The sequence below is a fragment of the Prenolepis imparis genome, unplaced genomic scaffold, assembly GCF_030444845.1.
Source record: "Prenolepis imparis isolate NDT839.2.m4 unplaced genomic scaffold, iyPreImpa1.0 SCAF_6, whole genome shotgun sequence".
Classification (NCBI taxonomy): domain Eukaryota; kingdom Metazoa; phylum Arthropoda; class Insecta; order Hymenoptera; family Formicidae; genus Prenolepis; species Prenolepis imparis.
In genome coordinates, this window is record NW_028141164.1 from 2,484,639 (window position 1) to 2,505,294 (window position 20,656).

The following is a 20,656-nucleotide window of genomic DNA, read 5'->3' on the forward strand; positions in this document are numbered from 1 at the left end:
TTTCGAATTTGCTACGCAAACTTTAATAATACTCGTAGAGAAAAAATCGTTCGCATTCTTTATTCTATTTTAAATTTCTTCGAAATTTTCTTTAAACTCTAATTCATTCAAATACACATTTATATATGATATTTATATATGATATTTATATATGAAATAAATAATATGCGAATTTTTCAATTTAGGAAGACGTAAGATTTATGAACATTCTCACATTCGTAAGACAAACAGCTGATTCTAGACAAGAAGAAGAAAGAAGAACGACATTTATATTAATATTTCGAATTGATATATACATATATGACAGGTGAAAAGCATTTCTATCGATCATATGATCGATGACGTATTCGCGCATGCGCGCGCGAGTCCCGCCTGGAGGGATTTGTCGCGACACTATTCTTGCGAGGCGGATTACAGTAACAAAGCGGCCTCATTCGTTGGTAACATTGCGCGTAGTCAAATCCATCGTAATGACAGTTTTGAGTGCTGACAGGCCGCGTATACGCTCGTTAGCCGTGTAACCGTGTTAGTTTAGTTAGTTGATCCCGTACGATCCAGGGAGTCGGGAATCCGGTCGAGACGCTTAGACGCTCCCTCGACACGCGGCAGCAGCACGAGGTAGCCCGAGGTAAGCGACCCGAAAACATTCGACACGGCGAGACCAGATGGCTGCGAAAAACGGCCATCCACCTGTGTGACAACTCGTTTGTTTGCCAATACGGATAACGCGGCCGTATACATATCGCTTTTTCGGTTTCCGTGCCACTTGCCGCGTGTGTCATATTTTATTGTTGCTTCCACGCCGTTCTTCGTTCCTCGCTTTGATGGAGCTATCACGTAAGCGTACCCATTTATTATTCAGTATATATTCGAGATTTGCCGTTGCTGTTGTCTCTATTAATTGAAGAGCTAAGAGCGTGAAGGTGGGCGGGCGATGTGGGTGGAAATTCAGAAAAGAGAGGGGAGATTTTCTTCCAAGTGAATTTTTCTGAATGGGAATAGCTGGTCTCTCTCTCTTTCTCTCTCTCATACAGATCGCGAGATGTTTATTTTGTCGCTAGCCATTGCAGAGTAGAAAGAACTGAATTTTTTTTTTTTTTTTTTTTTAGAAAAATACAATTTTTTAATACGATACAGGTCCAATTACGGTTCGAGAGAAGAGAATTCAATTAGTTAATGTCTTTCAAGAATTGAAGAAAAATTTACTTTTATGAAATATTTGTGTAACAGTGAATAATAATAATGAGATGCATAAAATATAAAAAAAGAGTAAATCTTGTAAAAAAATACTAGAGAGAAAAAATAATTAAATTTATTTATTAAAATATTTATTTATGCAATAGAATCATAAATTGATTAATAAATTCATTTAATTTTATGTGAAATGTGAATGATTTTATTTTATAATTAATAATTTCAGCAACTGTAATTTCAAAAATTAGAAAAGTATATGCTTGTCAAATATTCAGTGAAATACCCCCAGTCATAAATATTTATATTTCTTTAAATATCTTATAATTAGGTTTTTTAAATATTATATATTCTGCGAAAAAATTTGCACAATTAATTAATTACTTTAGAAATTAAAAAATTATTATTGCAATAACGAAAAAGAAAATTTTATTTTGTAATTGAGAAGAGAGAAAATCTCTCTTTAAATATAAAGAAAAATAAAATTTCTATATAACTTTTTAATTATTTTCTCTCGTTGCGACGGTTTTATTCGAGTGTATATATATAAATAAATGAAAATTACGTTTTATAAAGTATTATACGAATATATTGACCTGAAAAAGTTCATATTCTTCACGACAATAAAGTTAACGCGCTGCGCGTGAGAAAAGGAGTAAGCATATAATATGTAAGTAGCAGTACTAATTTCTACTATTTCGCGTGCTGTTGCGAAACTGTAAGGTGAAACGGTATCGAACTACGTGAAAGTCAGTAGACTGCTTTAAAATTGCACAGAATTATTAAGGACCATTTCTCGAGGTAGAGACATTCGCGTCGATGCTTTACCCATCTTTCTTCCACACATCGTTAAATTGTTAATTAGGTGGAATTGGCTTTCGGACTGTGAAAAGACTTGCACTGCATACGCTGTTAAATAATTCAGACTTAATGTATATCGAAACCCACGAAAAATAAATTATCAATACGATGAGATATATTCTTTTCGATAAATTGTAAAATTATTGAATGTTATAAACAATTTTTCATTTTTTTTTTGTATTGAATCCGATCTTTTGTTGAAATTTTTCTCTAATTATTTTTAAGATTGAATGTTTTTTTTTTTGTGAAAAAGGAAAAAGTCTGGAATAAAAAATTTGTACTGTAGTTTATTCGAAATTAATTGCAAAATATCATTTTGTTATTCTTTTATATATATTTTAAAAAATTGATTTACTAAAGATCTCGCAATTTTTAGTATTAAATTGATAAATTAATCAGATTAAATATTTACTGAAAAGAGAATTTGTGAACTCTGAAAATTCGTGAAAAATATCCAATACATATTTTCTAGAGTACTTTATATCTCTTGTGTTTTTTCTCTCTTTTTTTCTTTTTTTTCTTCTCTCTCTTTTTCTTTTTTTTTTTGATTTATATTAAAAGTTATATTATTTTTCATTATTATTCAGAGAGACCTTTTGTACTAATATAATCAAGATATTATTAAATTGCAAATAAAAGTATCTAATTTATTATCTTTCGTGTATAATGTTCCTTGACGTTGTAAATAATTAATAAAGAGAGAAAAAACATATATTTCTAATCGAATAAATGAAAGAAAATTAAATCGCGTTTTAAAATGTGTCTTGCATCATATCTCTGGTAGGTTCGTGCATTGCAACACTTTTAAGATTCCTGTTACTTTATTTGGACAACGATACAGAACGCGTTACATCAATCGTTACATCGAAATTCGGAAGCAGATAGCGACCTTTAACGCTATATCGTTGTGAATTACGGGTCAATAACTGACAATGAGTACCGGATCTATGCTTCTTCCTTTCATCTTCCTATTTTATTTGTGTTTTCGTGCGGAAACTGAAAATCAGTCGATTACACATCCACATACGAACTTTACAATAATTTGAATACGACCTAATTTCATCCATTATCTTGATTGAATCCTTTATGTTGTATGTCACAATTCCGTTAGCTTCGTATGCTACATTTAATCAATAATATTTCAGTAATATTGTTTTATCTCTTTATATTTCATCAAGTTTATTAATTATAATAATTAATATTTGAGCGAAACAATACCATTATGCATTTATTATTCAGAAGCAGAATATATCTATATTTAAGAATTACATGTTTAAAAATAAAATCTATTTTATTTAGAGAAATAATATAAATGTATTCCCCTTCTGCATATAATATATCTATATTATTTTCTTAAATAAAATGGAAATATCGTATATTCTTAGCAAGAAATTAATCATTTGTTTTTATACATTTTTACATAGACATATATTTGAAGATTAGAATATCAGAGATATTTCAGTGAAGAATAGCTTAATGTATAGAGAAATTTAAAGATGCTGATTTAAAAGATATTAATCTTTTTAGTTCATTAAAATTATCTAATCACAGTGGAGAGTGGAAAGTGCCATTATGAGTTATGAGTCTTACCTAGATAATAATCAGTAGAAGTAGATAATAGTCACTAAAAGTAGATAATAGTCACTTGCTATTGTTGTATGTTACATATATTATTGATAGCATTGCTGATAATTCAATGTAGACAAATAGATTCTCGCGCACTTTCCATCTAATTAATTTATACGAATATTGATTTGAACAATTTATTTCTACGATGTAATAAATTCTCGTATTTATTTAGCGAGTAGAATTATTGGTATAGGTTTCTACATAAATGATATTTATGGGATTAACTAGGTCGACTTTTTCGTAAAATGATATATATCTGAATTTACCGAATTTTTACATTTGATGATAAAATGATAACTCTGGAAAAAATATACCGACCTTCTAAAGCTCGATTTAGCGCGAAAATGACGCCAATCCCACTGAGGTATCTCACTCATAGGTATAATACCTAGGTGTGTCTGTACACAAATGAATCATCGGACTTTTCATTGTAATTTAATTTTTTTTATTAACGTATGCAGATATTTGCATTAATGCACCTACAATTGCAAAAGGACTTATCTATCCGTAATTAATCTGATTTCCTTAAGTAAAATCATCAATGATCTCCTACGGAATACATTTTTGTGTATTTATTATAAAACTGATTTTTGAGAATATAAATAATACAATTTCGCTTCAATATTTTGAACAAATGTTGTAGATTTCATTCTGTTATTTGCTGAATAACAAAATTTTATTTTTCTATTAATCCGATTATTTCATCTTTTTTTATTTAATTATATCGAAATTAAAATATAAATAAAAATATCAACTAAAGACAGTTAAAGTTGTAGTTTATATAAATAAATAAATTTATAAAAAGTGTCGCATATGTTCATATGGACTTTTAACACATGCATTAATTTTTTTCTGGAAGCTTTGTGTGTATATCCACGTGTATACTTATATTTTTACTATATTTTATACTCTAGAGAAATTATCATTAAAGTCACGTATTTCAAATGTACTCTTTTTTTAAAGCTATTAATTCCTGTAAAAGTGTAAAACTGTCCCTTTGTCACAGCGCTACTTTGTCATATTATTATACACATAAGCGTTTGCTACATAAGTGGTGTGCAAAATTAAAGGGATAGCATTACATAATTGGCCATTTCCCCCGTAGATGAACATATATACGCTTATTAAAACAAGAGCTAATTAAAACAAAATTATTATATAATTAAGCGAAATCTTTATTTGACATAAATAATTTACAAACGCAAAAAGATAAAACATGCGTGTTTCTAGATTTCCTTAGGGTTCTCTAAAAATGTATTAATTACATTTAATTTTATGTTTTATTGCACTTGCTAAAATTGATTCTGTAGAAAATATATTATTTAAAATATTATTTGACGATGGATTATTTTACATAAGAAAGAAATTGTTACGCCATGACATAATCTAGTCGGCGAGCAAACGACCATTCCGGCGTTTGGCGTCATAAACGATGACGAATGCATTTTTTTTAAGAAAAATATTTAAATACAATTATGATTGTATTATAAAATTTATATATTTTTATTACTTTATTTGATATTTTATTATTGATAAAAATCACTTTTTTATTCAATATCTATATGATTGAAATTAACCGTTCAAATTTCAGTAAAAAAAATTCAGATTGGAAAACAAAATTTTATGGTTGAAAATATACTTCTATAAAACAAAGAATTACTTGCTTATCATGTTTATTTGTTTGTTGTGTATTTGTGTGCGTGGGATAATAAACTTATATCTAAAGATCTATAAGATGATATAAAGAGAAATCAGTGGATTGGACTTTAATATCGCGATACATGAAATGTTCAAAAATTTTTTTAACCAAGATTAGTATATTAATATATATAGCCTTTCAAAAACTAAATTAACTCTAATTATTCAAAGCATTAATCATGTATTCTACTAAAATTAAAAAACCTACAAAAAGTGGAGTTTGAATTCTAAGAAGTTTATATATATATTTTTGTTTTTAATTGATAAATCTCTGTCTTGACTTAATCTGTGATAAGATTATATTTTTAGTGTTGCGAGAAGCAATTTTCCATTATTATTTGAGCGACATATATTATTAAGATTATGATATTAGTTTGTAATCTATATGCATAGTAATTTTTATGATCACTAATTTTGTAAATAGCAACAGAAAATCTTGACATATATCCCGATATTAAAGTCCAATTCACTGATTTCTTTTTATCTTTTAATCTTCTTATATCTCTTTAGATATAAGTTTTCCCACGCACACAAACACACAATAATAAACGTAATAAGCAAGTAATTCTTTGTTCTACAAAAGTATATTTTCAATCATAAAATTTTTTTTTTATCTAAATTTTTTTTACTGAAATTTGAACGGTTAATTTCATTGCAATTATATAGATATTTAATAAAAAAGTGATTTATTAATAATTTCCACAAAATACAACTAAAAAATATTACTTTATTTTTTAAATAATATTAGGTAGGTTATAATGGAAATTGATACTAAAAATGAAATGTTCTTTGATTCTTCAATAAATTGTTTGTTAAAGATATACATATAATTTTACCCAGCACTATGATCTTAATCGGAAAATTTTGCGCTAAAAAATCGGCTGCAGGATTAAAAGCAACATTTATAATAAAATAAAAATTTAATATTAGTAAAACTGTAACAGAAAAATTCCAAACAAAATATAGAAAAGCACGATCTCATGCAAACTTAAAATCAATTTGCAGTTAAATTAAAAGTGAAGAATCTCCATCACATTCGAGTACTCCGGTATAAAGGATGTAAGAGGTCTCTCGAAAATCTGTACATTGATTTAATTGAAATTTTGACGGAAAATTTGAAACATTCTATCGAATGACGAGAACGCCCAGTCGTTTTCCGCGCGAGCATCGGCTCGGCAATCTTTTTATTTATTTGTCACGAGACGGACGTCGCTGCGCATGTGAAGCGTCCTGGCCTGCGCGGGCTGCATCGACCCTCAAACCCATTTCGTACTCTCGCAGCAGTTTATACCTAGCCGGAACCCACCGTGCCGGGTAATCGGAAAATAAGTGAAAAGATATCGTATCGGATCGAACACGTCGAGTTGACCGTTTGACAATTCGCCATTGAGAAGAAAAGAGAGGTAGAGAGAGAGAGAGAGAGAAAGAGAGCCTACACGTCTTGATAAGGCGAAAGAGGAACCGCGGACATCCGAGAGAATGCATTTCCGATTACGTTATCTGCTTTATACGAGTATATATGCAACACGATTCTCTTCGAACGTGTTTTTTAATAGTGTCGCAAATTCGTCCGAGTAATTTAGAAATTAGAAGAGTAATTTTTTCACGTCCGGGTTCGATTCAGCGAGTGTGTATTTATGACATTTCGTGCATGCGCTCAAAGTGCCGGTTGTATTCCTTAATCTTCTATTGAACACTAATTTTTATTCTTTTATTGTTTCCTTTTTATATTCTCTTCTTTGTTTATTCGACCATTGTTATTTTGCACGTTGGAAGCTAAATATAATGCAACAACGAAATTAATATAAACAAGAGTGAATTATATCCGTATATTATTACGTATATATGTAACTTACATTGTATGTTATATCAAATTATGTTTAATATAATGTAATATAATATAATGTTTGCTCTGTTATTCAAGTAACGGGTAATCCATCATTTACGAGTTGCTATGCAAGCCTTACAAATCCTTTCACTATGCTCTAGAGACTTTACTAGCTCCGAGAAGCGCTTTTATTATGCTGCAGCAACATTGAATTATGAATCTTCACTGTTCTAAAATTAAGTAGGAAATGTTTCTCTATAATATATTCCATCGGTTCTAATCTGAACCATCTTAATTATCAAAATACGTTTTGATATAATTTTCTAATGGATATAATCCATTAAAACGTCTTTAGTTATTAAAATAAAAAAAAATACATATGTTGCCTCTTAATTGATTTTCTTAAAAGTGTAAATTCATTTAATGACGGAAGAATGCATGCAATTAGTTCAACGGTACTCTTTTTAAACAAATTTATTTTAAACAAATATTTTTTTCCGAAAGAAATATATTTACTTTCTCTCTTTCACACTGAAGTCATTTTACTTGTTTGTTTTATGTCTGCGTATACAAAAATAGCTTTGCAGCAACTTATGTTATACCATTGTCGTTATACACTCGAACCACGTGCTGCATATAGGTCAATAATTTGCCTGATAATAAGTTTAAATTTTTACGACGCAGCAATTCCGACGATACGACGCAAGTGTTCGTCGCACTTTGCAAACAACGTGACATTAAGATAATGCGAAGTCGATATATTAAAACGAAAATTCTTTCGAAAATTTCTTAGCTTTACATTTTTCAAACATATGGGGAAAAAAATCGTATATGTTTAATATCCTGAACAATAATGTACTATAAATATTACAATCTGCCAAAATCCAAAACTTTTCGATAATCTTGAAGATATAATATAATGTTTGGATGTTTAACAAATGAAAGATCTGTTTATAAAAATTTCAGAATAATTGTTAACGCAAACAAGATAAAATACAGTATGTAATGAAATATATTTTTTAACAGGCAACTCTATAAAGATATAAAAAGAAAACGATAGCTGAAAAAAAAATGTTTGAATCATCAAGATTCTTGAAAAACGGTATTTCGACGTATTCCATTTGCTTCCGTTTTTTTTTTATTCCTTTACACCCACGTATAATACATAATACATACGTAGTCATAATACGCCGGCTCGGATTCACCTGCTCTTTCGCTCGCTAATTCGTTCACACGCACTAATTGCTTCCTTCTTGATCTCGTATCGTGTCGAGCTGCTTTGTGCGTTGCTTCACCGAGCGCATATTTATGTAAGGTGTAAGGCATTTCACAAGAGTGCCGTTGCTTGTGAAAATATACTGTTAGTCGTTATAATAAAATATTAAAATGCTTATAAACATAATCTATGCGAATCGCGTCACTTATTAGAAGATATTGTGCTGAATAATTTGTGGCAAATGTTTTGCTGAACAATTTATAGCAAACTGTAAATTGAAAACATTTTCGCATTTTGTGCAATGTTCTTTTAATAGTTTGTAAAATTGATGTGAGCAGAGAATTTCTTTAGATGGGATACAGTGTTTAAAGAAATTTATAATCAACACATTAAAGTCTATAATTTCCATTTCGCTTTGTTATTCTGGCTTTTAAAGTATCTTGAAACGATTCGACGAGTGTTAATTCGCAAAGGACTCCTCTCTTCTTCTCTTTCTCTCTCAAAGTATATAAAGTTAATCGTCAAAAAAATGAATGGGGCTATAGTGCACGTCAGCAATTATCATATGTAAAATCGTGACAATGTCAAAGTAAGAAGGGTAGAAGCGAAAAAAAAAAACCGCTTTCCGCGAACGCTAAAATCGCGATAGTGAAAAGGAACAAAACGTCTCGATGGTTCTTCGCGGTTTGTTGGCCCCTGCGGCGGCTCGTTGGAGGAGAAATAAAACTGCAAAAAGGTAAAATAAGCGTTTTGACTGATAAATATGTACACATTTACGTACATATAATTTTTCTTTACCTCTACATTTATTAGATATATGAACTTTTATATCAATGAGAGATGAGACTAAAACTCTGAAACTAAAATTAAATAAAAATCAAAGCATCAGTCGAATAATAAAATCTCATTAATAATCGAAAGATTCATATTGAAATTTAAGAGATTACAGCATGAGCGATATAGCACCGAATTAGGCATTAGTGGCAATTAGCAGGCTGATATCGATACATTTAATTATTTCATTTTATAATTGTCTTATAATTAAAATCGAATTTCTCCGTTTTGATTAATAGCTTTCGATCGAATATATATGCACGGTTGAATACTGGATCATTTATAACGCGCGATTACGAGCGCGCGAGGAGGCACTCGGGCATATATAATCGCTTAAATAGATCGCCGCGGTGGACCTGCTGAAGCGTGAATCGTATTGCGTTAATTGGTATCCGCGTTAATTTAACCGCAACCCGTTTCGTTTCAGAAGCCAGAGCGTCGTACGGGACAGCGTAAACGCGTCTGTCGGCCAATTAGGACTGTCACGTTATGGACCGCAGGTGATGAGCGTGCTGTGTTTATGCACCTCCAGCATCCATCAATCTACCCGTAACGTCACACACACCGGCAAGATACTCCCGAGTTCGCCGTTAGACACTCTCTGCGAGCAGCAAATAACGCCCTCGCAAGAAATACCCACTGACGAGCTGGCTCTGTTAGCTAAGCTGGAGGAAGCCAATAGGTGAATAATCAAGTGGCCCCTCTCCTTCCTTCGCATGGTTCAATCGGTTACCGCTATATCCTCGAACTTTCAAAAATCGAACCACGCACGGACTGATTAATCGATACGCCAAATTGGTCTAACGAATCCAGAAAAAATTCTCACATTTTCCTTTCCATTTTTTCAAGATCTGCGATAAAGTTGGAGGAACCTATGCATGCATATGTATTTGGATTTCTTTTTTTTTTTCAAGCTTCTAGAGTAGAAATGCTAAATGTTAATTTTGCTACACATTTTGGCTTGGAAATGATGCAAAATAAGGCTGCACTTTTAACTCAATCTCGAAAAATTTGGGAAAAAGCGTAAGTTTTGATCTTTTTGTATATTTCTTGTATAAGTATGTGAAGCTAATTTATTATAGAAATTACATTAATAAAAACTATATATCTTCTGAAAGAAAAAAGATTTAATTTACAAAAATTATTGTATTCTCAAAGAATGTATTGTAAGAAATAAAGATTTACTTGTATGATTTTACGAGAAATGTCGACATTTAAAGATAGTTTTTAAATAATTAGTTGCGTCTAATGAGTGATTTACATATAGAACAATCGCGAATAAGATATTGATTTGTATTATTGTAAAAAAATGATATATACGTAAATCAATAAATATCTATGCATTGTTGTTCGATGTAGACGACGCAAACAGGTATTATAATTGCAAATTTTATTAATTCCAGGCTGATCGAATCCGATGCAAAATCACTGAACTCTCTCCAAAGCAATCATAGCAGAAAAGGCTCCGATACATCACAGGTGTCTGTGGCGTCGGGGGGCAGCGGAGGTAACGGCGATGCTGCTCCTCGACGCCACAATCCGACCGATGGTGAAGAAAATACATGGACTCTCTGGGGTCATATAGTGTCTGATTGGGATTATCATTGGAAGAAACGGAAAGAATTTGTTAAGGAATTGGTTCGTCAAGGCATACCTCACCATTTCAGGTAGCACACACACATTATTTTCAAAAGTATTGTTAAAGATCTTTTGTCATTATTATTTAGATTTTAGAAAATATAGACATTTGTGTCACTATATATGTACATTTTATACATCTAACAATAATGGTTCTATTTTACATACAATACAATTTATATGGATTATATATCATCTTTTAGGGGCATTGTTTGGCAGTTATTGAGCGGTGCCCATGATTCTCCCGTTAAAAAACAATTTGCTGAATATATTAAAGCAACATCAGCTTGTGAGAGGATAATTAGAAGGGATATCGCTAGGACGTATCCTGAACATGACTTTTTTAAAGAAAAAGATGGTCTTGGTCAGGAAAGTCTGTTTAATGTTATGAAAGCGTACAGCCTTCACGATCGTGAAGTAGGATACTGCCAAGGCTCAGGATTTATAGTAGGATTACTTTTAATGCAGGTAAACCACTAAGCAACCTCGTAACAAGTTCTAAAACAAAAAAGTATATGTAAAAACAATTATTTATAAAAATCCATAAAAATTCATAGTCTCTATTAGTTGCATAATTTAAATTTTTTATAAATATATTTTTATTATTTCTTTATTTCACATGAAAAAAAAAGAAAGAAAGAAACAGAAAGGCAAACAATTTTGTATATTGTTTCAGCAAATGCCGGAAGAAGAAGCTTTTGCTGTACTAGTAGCGCTTATGCAAGAATATCGCTTACGAGACATGTTCAAACCAAGTATGGCTGAATTAGGGGTATGCATGTATCAATTGGAACATTTAGTTGCTGATACGCATCCCGAATTACACTCTCACTTCACGGCCCAAGGTTTCCATACGTCGATGTATGCATCTTCTTGGTTTCTTACATTATTCACCACAGCGCTAAGTCTTCCCCTAGCATGCCGCATTTTTGACGTCTTTCTATCAGAGGGGATGGAAATTATCTTCAAGGTCGCGTTGGCGATGTTACATTTAGGCAAAGAAGAGTTGCTCAGTTTAGATATGGAAGGCATGTTGAAGGTAAGACTTTATCTAAAAGTCAGCACAGTTTTTTAAGCAGTTAGGTTAGATTATTGGTCTATAAAAATATATTGGTGCTATAAAAAAACTTTAATTTTTAGTATGATTTTATGTTCTTAAATATGCATAAAAATAGTAAAAATAGTAGAGTAATGTATAAATCTTTCATCTATTTAACAAAAAACTAATTTTAATATAACTATAATTTTGTCATTTCATGCAGTTTTTCCAAAAGCAATTGCCCGGAAAGGCCGAAAAAGATCCTGATGGTCTCATGATACTCGCTTATGGAATGAAAATTAATCCGAAAAGAATGAAGAAATTAGAAAAGGACTATACTGTCCTAAAAATGAAGGAGCAGGAAGAAATGGTCGAGCTACGTAGACTTAGAGCGGACAACAGATTGCTCAGACAAAGAACTGAACTTCTAGAAGCGGAGTCCGCGGAACTGGCCGACAGATTAGTTAGAGGTCAAGTGTCACGAGCGGAAGAAGAAGAGACTGCTTTTATAGCGCAGAGAGAATTGGCGGCGCTTCGATACTCGCATCTCGAGACGAGTCATCAGCTCGAACAAGCTCACGAGGAATTGAGATCGCTTTCGCTTCTTCTCGAGGAGAACATGACATCTAGACAGTCGTCGATGGATGAAATATTAGTAAAGCAAGAAGCTTTATCGCAGAAGGAGGAGATAATACAGTGTTTGCAAGAGGAATTGGTTAGGGTTAGATTACACGAGGCAGAAAACGATGCACTGATTAGGGAACTCAGGGGGAGAATACAAGAATTGGAACAAGATAAAAAGACTCTGCGCGAATCGACGCCGGACAACTCTGTTGCTCATTTGCAAGAGGAACTCATTGCGGTTAAGCTTAGAGAGGCGGAAGCTAATTTATCCTTAAAAGTAAGACTTGCCATTCCTATATAATTATAATATTAATATATAATTTTTATATATAATTCCTATATATTGATATTTCTTATAAATATACTAATATCAAACAATTATGCATTATGCAGGATTTACGACAAAGGGTTGTGGAATTAAGTGCAGCCTGGCAGAGGCATCTACAAGAGCATCGGTCTGCTCAATCAGCACCTGCCGCTGACTCTACGCCAAAGAAGCTGCTGTTTTGGGAAAATCGGGGTCATGAAGTACAGAAGTTTGAGGAAGATTTAATGACGACCAGGATTCGAGAAATGGAGGCATTAACCGAAGTTAAAGAACTTCGACTTAAAGTTATGGAGCTTGAAACTCAGGTGCAGGTGGCAACCAATCAGCTTCGCAGACAAGATGAAGGTGGGAAAGTACTTAAGGATGATTTGGAGGTTGCGTTAGCTCGTGAAAAGGACCTGGCCGCCAAACTGAGAGAACAACAGCACAAATACTCCGATCTGGAGTCGAAAATGAAGGACGAGGCTATGATGGCCAGAATACGCGACGCCGAACATGCACAGCAAGTGGCGGAGCTTATGCAGAAAATATCTCTTCTCGAATTGAAGGTTAGTTAATATAATTGTAACAGATTAGTAGATATTAATGCTATAATGATATAAAATGAATAAAATGTTTGACATATTTGTAGAACGAGGAGATGTACACAGAGGGTGAACTTAGAAATAATTTAGACGACAGCGAAAAAGTAAGAGACCTTCAGGATAAAGTTGCTGAATTAAAGGCCGAGGTATGTGTAATTTAAAAGAATTTTTTCATGTTATATTAACAAAAGCAATATCTCGGAATATTGCAGTAAGGGGTGGAGAATTATCTTTTTTATAACACATTTATTTTCCTCATATAAATGTATGTCGAGCAATTGTAAGTTTTATCTCAGTCTATGTAAATATAACAATACAAATCATATAGAAAGCAGCACACAACATATATATAATATCTTATAATTAATGAAAAGTGATGAACACATTGCAACATGTATATAAATCTCTTAATTTTTTTAAATATGCATTACAAATGTAATAGTATTGTGTGTAAACTTTTCTATTACAAGTAAACAATAAGAAATAATAATTTGAAATAATTTATTTATTATAGTTATAAATTTATTATAATTTATTATATAGGTTTAATAATTATGAGATTAAAATTATAATTTTTAACAATTATTGAAATTTTTTTATTACTCTGTGGAAAAGAAACTTATTTTATATTATACGATATAGATATTTTCAGTTTTTTAAAATTTTTAAATTAAAGCATTGCTACTTTTTGCTACTTTCGTTCTTTTAATTCTGCCAAATATGTGTGACACTGTATTTTATCCAATAATTCAAATGGCATTATGGAATTATCTTTTCTTTGAAATACTATTTGTTAATCTCAATAAGCCAAATATACATATTTACATTATTTAAATGTAATATATATGTATATATTATTTAAGATTATATATAACTACACTGTACATTCCTAACAAGTGTCTTATATATAAATTGATCGTTTTTTTAATGTGCTACCACACATATACATACATACATATTGCACTTTTATAAATTTATTCATGAAAAAAAATCATGCCTACTGTACACAAAAGATTCTACTTTGCTAACATGTAACTTGTTTCTCCATTGATGTGTTATACACTTATAAGTCAATTATGCACAAACTGCACCTCTTACTGCAATTTAACGCTAACCAACACGCTTTATAATGTCGTCGTTTCTGGTGGATTGCGGAAACAAAACTTTTTGTGACTAAACTTACTGTGACTAACGTTTGTTTTATCGCTGAATACTAAAAACATATTCCATTTCTTCGATAACTCATTATATTTTATTTATTTGCACAAAATATGTGCTCCCATTCACAATTATTTGTATAAAATAACATTTGTAAATATCTGTAAAGTTAAAGGACACAGCTATCATGTGTAATATATTTTTTCAAAAATGAAAATTATGTAAAAAAATGTTGAAGTAGCCATTTTTTTAAATTTAGCAATAATAATTGCTAGTAATAAAGAAAAAACAAATATGAAAAAATGCGTGATGATTAAACAATTAATTAATTTATTTATTTTTTAGCCGAAAAAGATTGCAATCAATTTAATTATTGTGTGTGTATATATACAACTAGAAGAAATTATAAGGAAAATAATTCTTAAGTATTTATTGTATATGCCACTGATAATAACAATGCTTAATTAGTTAGGAGAATATGCGGCTTGGTTTTTCCGTGGCAAACATGTGGCTTTATACTTTATACACATCGCAATAATTTACTGTTGTATAAGTACCTATACATATTAAGAATTTGCGTTCATCTAGAAATGTGTGATTCATTATTTCATATGACCGAATATAAAGTCGATTACTATTTGTCCTCATGCTTGATATATTGCAGCTTGTCATATCTGCACCGCTCTTTGACATATGCTTTTAAAAACCGAAATTTTCAAGTCTATTCAACAATTCAGAGAAGAATTATAATATCATCTTATACATTTTTTTCGATATTTTTCTCATCTGAAATATCAAATTGATCAAATTGAAATTTTATCTGAAATTGATTAATTTTGTTGAATATACATATATTCAACTAATGTCGGATTAGGAAGTAAGAGTTAGCACAGTATGAGGATTAATTAGTTATGGTCAACTTTACAGATAAAACTATTAAAAATTGCAAGCGAATTTCAAAATGTTCAATTATACATGTCTTTCATTATTAACAGCACATCTCTTTCAAATTTGCATCAAGTATTTGTATAAAGTTTTTAACTTGTTAAGACAATTTTAATTTTACCACATTTCTTTCATACTGATAATGCCGCATTAAATAAACCATTTGCAATGTATAAATTAAGACATAAGACGAGAATTTATATTAATATAACCAGACGGGTTGTATAAGAGCAGATATCAAATGTCATTCTATTGAATCATACGTTCAACATTATTTTTACGTTACGTTATGATGGAAAAATCCGTGTTTAATTTGTATTTCGTCTTCTTTTGCAAAAAAAAAAATTATACGTCTGCTTGATAGATCAATTAAGATATCTTGCTGACGCGACAAAAGTAAAAAAATACGCCTTATTACATTTAATCTCAGACGTATATACGTGGAATTTTTTAACCGGAATACGCATGATGTTGCTGAATCAGAGAGATAATAGATACGGTAATGATTCTTATTGTGTAAAGGTACGGAACGATGACTAATGCTAACCAGAAGGGACTAATTGTTCTTGCAAAATTAACCCTCTATTGCTGTGTTATCTCTGTCTCTCCTCAGTTCCCCACGCCAATCACCAGCCCGGAGACTGAGCCTTGGCGCTGGCTCGAGTAAGTCTTTACCCATGTGTAAGCATCATTTTCATACCGTCTCCGTGTGTATCTGTGCGCGTGGCATGATATTTTTTTTCTTTTATTTTTATTACTGTAAAAGAATTTTACATTTATCATTGTAGTTGATGGTTCTCTTTTATTGCGTTACATGTTTTCCTTCATAATCTGGGTTCGAAATCCTTGCTTTTATTAATAGTCATCTGGCAATATGTACATTTACATAGCGGGTAAACAGATTTGCATTAGCAATTCTATGATTTTATAATTAGTATTTTGTAATTATATGATAGTCATTATAAACGTGCATCATAAATACATAGTATTAGATGTAATCAGCTTAATTCTAAGTATCCAGTTAATTTCGATCGAAGAATCAGAATTGTTTTGCAAAAAATATTGACTTTTAATTGCGATTTGAAATAATATATGATCTTATGACTCTGCCAATGTCACAAAATATTGTCACGTGAATCGCCACAAGTAGCACCTTCGGAGTCTGGATTAAAATGTGGCTCACTTTCTGTATTATATGCGTGGTGATGCGTATAAGCATGGCGTGTTCTTCCTATTTAACTGCATGCTTCCTTAAGATTAAGTTCACTGTTTCGTTCTGATAAACATTTACGGCTGTTGCTTTTAGTTCGAAGAAGAAAAAAAAACAAATGTGAAAGTAGCCATAAAAGTATCATAAATGTTAACTAAATTAGTACGAGATCAAATTTTGAGGTTTTTTTTTCTTTCTTCGATACATTATATTCGTATTTGCACATTATTTTATCTAGTTGATGTATCGATACATCTGTACATATTCAATACAATAGAAAGATTTGTGATGACAATGAAAATTTATGTATCTAGACTACTATATAGGATATTTTTTTAATATCTTTTAAGTTATGAATTTCAAAACTTTCCATAGAAAAAGAAAATAAATTAATTTCATCTAATATTACAAGATAAATAACGACAATGTACGTTAATAAGTATTTTCAAAAAATTACTATAATTAAAATTGACAATTTTAGAAATTTTAGATTTGACAAAAGTCACTTTTGTCTTAAAATTGTAATTTTCTGTTTTTTTTTTTTTAAATGAAAGTTGAATGGATATCTTGTGAGGCGAGATATAAGGCGCTCTTTCTTTCTCTTTTTCCCTTTTTCCGTGGAATTACTTGGAAGTACGTCTCACGTCACGTTTTATCTGTCACAGGTCATGAGGCTAGAGAGCTGGAAGCAACGATGGACGGGTCTCGGCGGCCAAACTTTGCGAAGTTTCAGCGTCGATACTGAAAGCGAATTGGACGAGCGGGATCTCAGAATTTGCTTACAGGATCATATCAATACGACCACGCCAAATTCACCCGAGGTATAGAATTCTACGTATACCAGACCATTAGTAGGCAGCTAACTAATACTCTGTTATCGATGCGTACGAATCTTTTTGTTCGTCGTTCGGCTTTCGCTGTAGGAAATAACGCGTATGCGCTTAGATTGTAATATACGGGAGCTAGATCCCGTAATAATCCTGTTTAGTTACGTGTATTATTACTAGGCCAAATGTAACGAATATGCATAGCCAATTAATTAATTATATTATAACGATAACGAACGAAACAATGAAATAATAATAATAGACACTTTCGGTAATCGATCCAAGTAATCTCGATCGTAATCAGGAACAATGGTTTTAAAGAAATCAAATTATAATTTATAATTAATATTCGATATTTGGAGATTTCTTTAAAGCTACATCTTCTTCTCGGAGCGATCACTCCATTAAAATGAGAATCTTTTAATGCTTTATATATGCAGCACCATAGTCGAGAATATTGTTTATTACTACAGCAATATATTATTATTATTATACTTTACACATTATATTATACATGGAGTATTATAGAGCATAGTTAACAGCAGAGTATTATATATATAGAATATAACTAACAATTGTTTATTAGCCAGTAAATGATCACTGTCACATAATACTAATTTTTTTTCGAACGAGGGTTAGACTGATACATGATAATCTTGAAAGTACTTGAAAATCTAAAAATTACAAATTTGAATTTGTTCTTTTCGTGAAATTCAAACAAATTTTGTATAAATTAATGCAATATCTAAATCCCTTTTCATACATCATCAGTATCAGCAATTGAATTATTTATTCTGCATTCTATATAAAAAGAGAACGATATTACACCCTAGTTGATAAGATTAGAATTCCAATAATTAATCGTTTCGTATATAAACTTCGTATAGTTATCCATTAATAAGTATATAGGACTCTTAATGTATGATATTTTATAATATTCCCAGATGTGGAAAGTTCACACACAGGGTGTCGGTTTCTTATCTCTCTTATTTAAAGGTTCGAACTGTTTAGTATTTGCTCGAAGCTTGATTACGATCCGCAGATTATACGAAGATTATCATAGACTATTCCGTGACACACGCAACTGTTTTTATACGCATGATATACTCTGTGTATTTTTTGTAATTCATACCAAATGTAATCGCATTTAAGAAGTTGTATATTAAACGTGGCAAACGTGATGAGACGGGGAATATATTACCGTTTTTTATAAATATATGTATTTATATGTGTGTCACGAGGGATCATCGCGCAATACATAAATCACAAATATTCATGCGACATACAGCGTGGGTTATTCTAATTGAGAAATTTGGCTATCTAAAGTCTAAGATATATTATACTCTCGAATAGGAGAGTAAATCGAATTCTTATTATTGTTGTCTTATATATGTATATTATTTGTAATATATTTAATGAATTTTTCTTAAAAAAAAAAAGGATAAAAAAATATTAATTTATACAGATAATATGCAATTTGCGCACAGCACAAAGTGTGTATTTTAATTACTTAAAGAATATGAACTCTTTACGAGCGGGATTGATTATAAAGATCGTAGTAAATCGATCATAATATTTTGGGGAAAGAAAAGCGAAAAATATTCTTTCTCTCAATCAATTTATAACGATGATCGAAACTGAAATCGGACGAGATAATCGGAAATGCTTGTAAAAAGAAATTAATATCCGCACAGTTCGTTCCTTACAGTGGCTTCCTAGGATAATTACTTTCAATATAAGCACTCACGTAAACACCTTGCTACTTTCTTTCATAAACGACTCATCTCAGCCTACTTGCAACGCATCTTTTCTCGCTTGGCCTAAATCAATCCAATCCTTTGTGTCGCGCTAACATACACAATTGGCATCGATTAATGTTTTAAGCGTTGTAAATCTGTGCGTAAATGAGTCACACAAGTCACTTTTGGCGGAAGCCGTCTTTATTTTCACGCACGCACGTGTGCAAATTTGCATGAGCATATCTAGTAACAAAGTAACGACGATACATTAGCAAAATGCACAGATGTCTATACTAAACCTAGATCGCTAACTCTGTCAAAAAAGCTGAGACATGACACCTTACAACAAAATGGCAGCGATGCATCTGTGTTAGTTCATATATGATATCTTACAAAATTGACAGTCTGTGTGTTGCGTTAATGCATATGTGATATTCGGCGATACCATGGCAACGGTCATTTTGTTGTAAGGTGTCATAGCCAAAACCGGACACAGCTTTTCATACGTCAAAGCCCGAAGTTAGCGATCTAGGTTTAGTATAGATATCTGTGGCAAAATGATAATTTCGTGATATTTTTCGATTTTTACTGTGCTTCACAGCGAATTTTGCACAGCGTGAATAAAAAAAACTGAATAATTAATTCTGCCGCGCGATTAAAGGAGGCATCAAAATTGATATCAGTTAAGAATACAAACGAAAATTGTAGAAAACACGAATAACTGATTGTTTACGATAGTGTCGAGTAAATGTATTTATTGTAAGTAGCACGACAAGGAATAAATGTGCAAGATCGAAGAGAAAGTGACGTTTGTATCTGCGTACTAAATTTAGAACAAGTATTTATGGCGTTTCAGATTCTGTTGCGCATTAAATTATGCTATTAAAAAAAAATCGTGCCGCTCTAGAATCAATTTAATCATCACAGATTCTTAGCATCTTAGATGTGTGAACCGCGTTATCGTATAACACATATCTGTAGTCTATCTTTCTCTATTTGCGTCATTGAATCTGTATATATAGACTGTTCTAGACCCACCCCCTCTCTATAGAGTTATCTTTCAGTTCCAAATACCTAAACTAATTAAAATAGCGATTCAATGTTATACCTTTAATATAATTATGAAACTGTTTTAGAATCGCAAACTGAGAAGTTTACATTTAATCAAATTATTGTTCTTCAATTGATTTAAAGTGAATCCAGCTTTAACTTTTTGCTTTTTAATCTCTTTATATATTCCGAGATTTTCAATGGCCCATATATGTATATTTCTTGTCAAAAGGAAAAAAGTTATGGCAAACGATAGA

General features: G+C 31.3%; 1 protein-coding gene across 7 annotated transcripts; it reads left to right on the forward strand.

Annotated features, from left to right (window-relative positions):
• Positions 1-395: 395 nt before the first annotated feature.
• Evi5 (ecotropic viral integration site 5) lies at positions 396-20,152 on the forward strand. Of its 7 annotated transcripts, none has more exons than XM_083040244.1 (10): positions 6,636-7,006; positions 8,929-9,159; positions 9,685-9,939; positions 10,661-10,924; positions 11,099-11,363; positions 11,572-11,934; positions 12,158-12,835; positions 12,952-13,434; positions 13,518-13,616; positions 17,449-20,152. In XM_083040244.1, exons 2-10 carry the CDS (start codon positions 9,095-9,097, stop codon positions 17,608-17,610), a joined length of 2,634 nt encoding a protein of 877 aa, XP_082896370.1. In that variant the 5' UTR covers positions 6,636-7,006; positions 8,929-9,094; the 3' UTR covers positions 17,611-20,152. The 7 variants fall into 7 exon arrangements, with proteins under 7 accessions (XP_082896374.1, XP_082896375.1, XP_082896370.1 ...); XM_083040245.1 differs by having other exon boundaries at positions 6,640-6,782; XM_083040246.1 differs by lacking the exon at positions 6,636-7,006 and adding an exon at positions 16,187-16,236 and having other exon boundaries at positions 7,551-9,159; positions 17,449-17,591.
• The last annotated feature ends 504 nt before the right edge of the window (positions 20,153-20,656 follow it).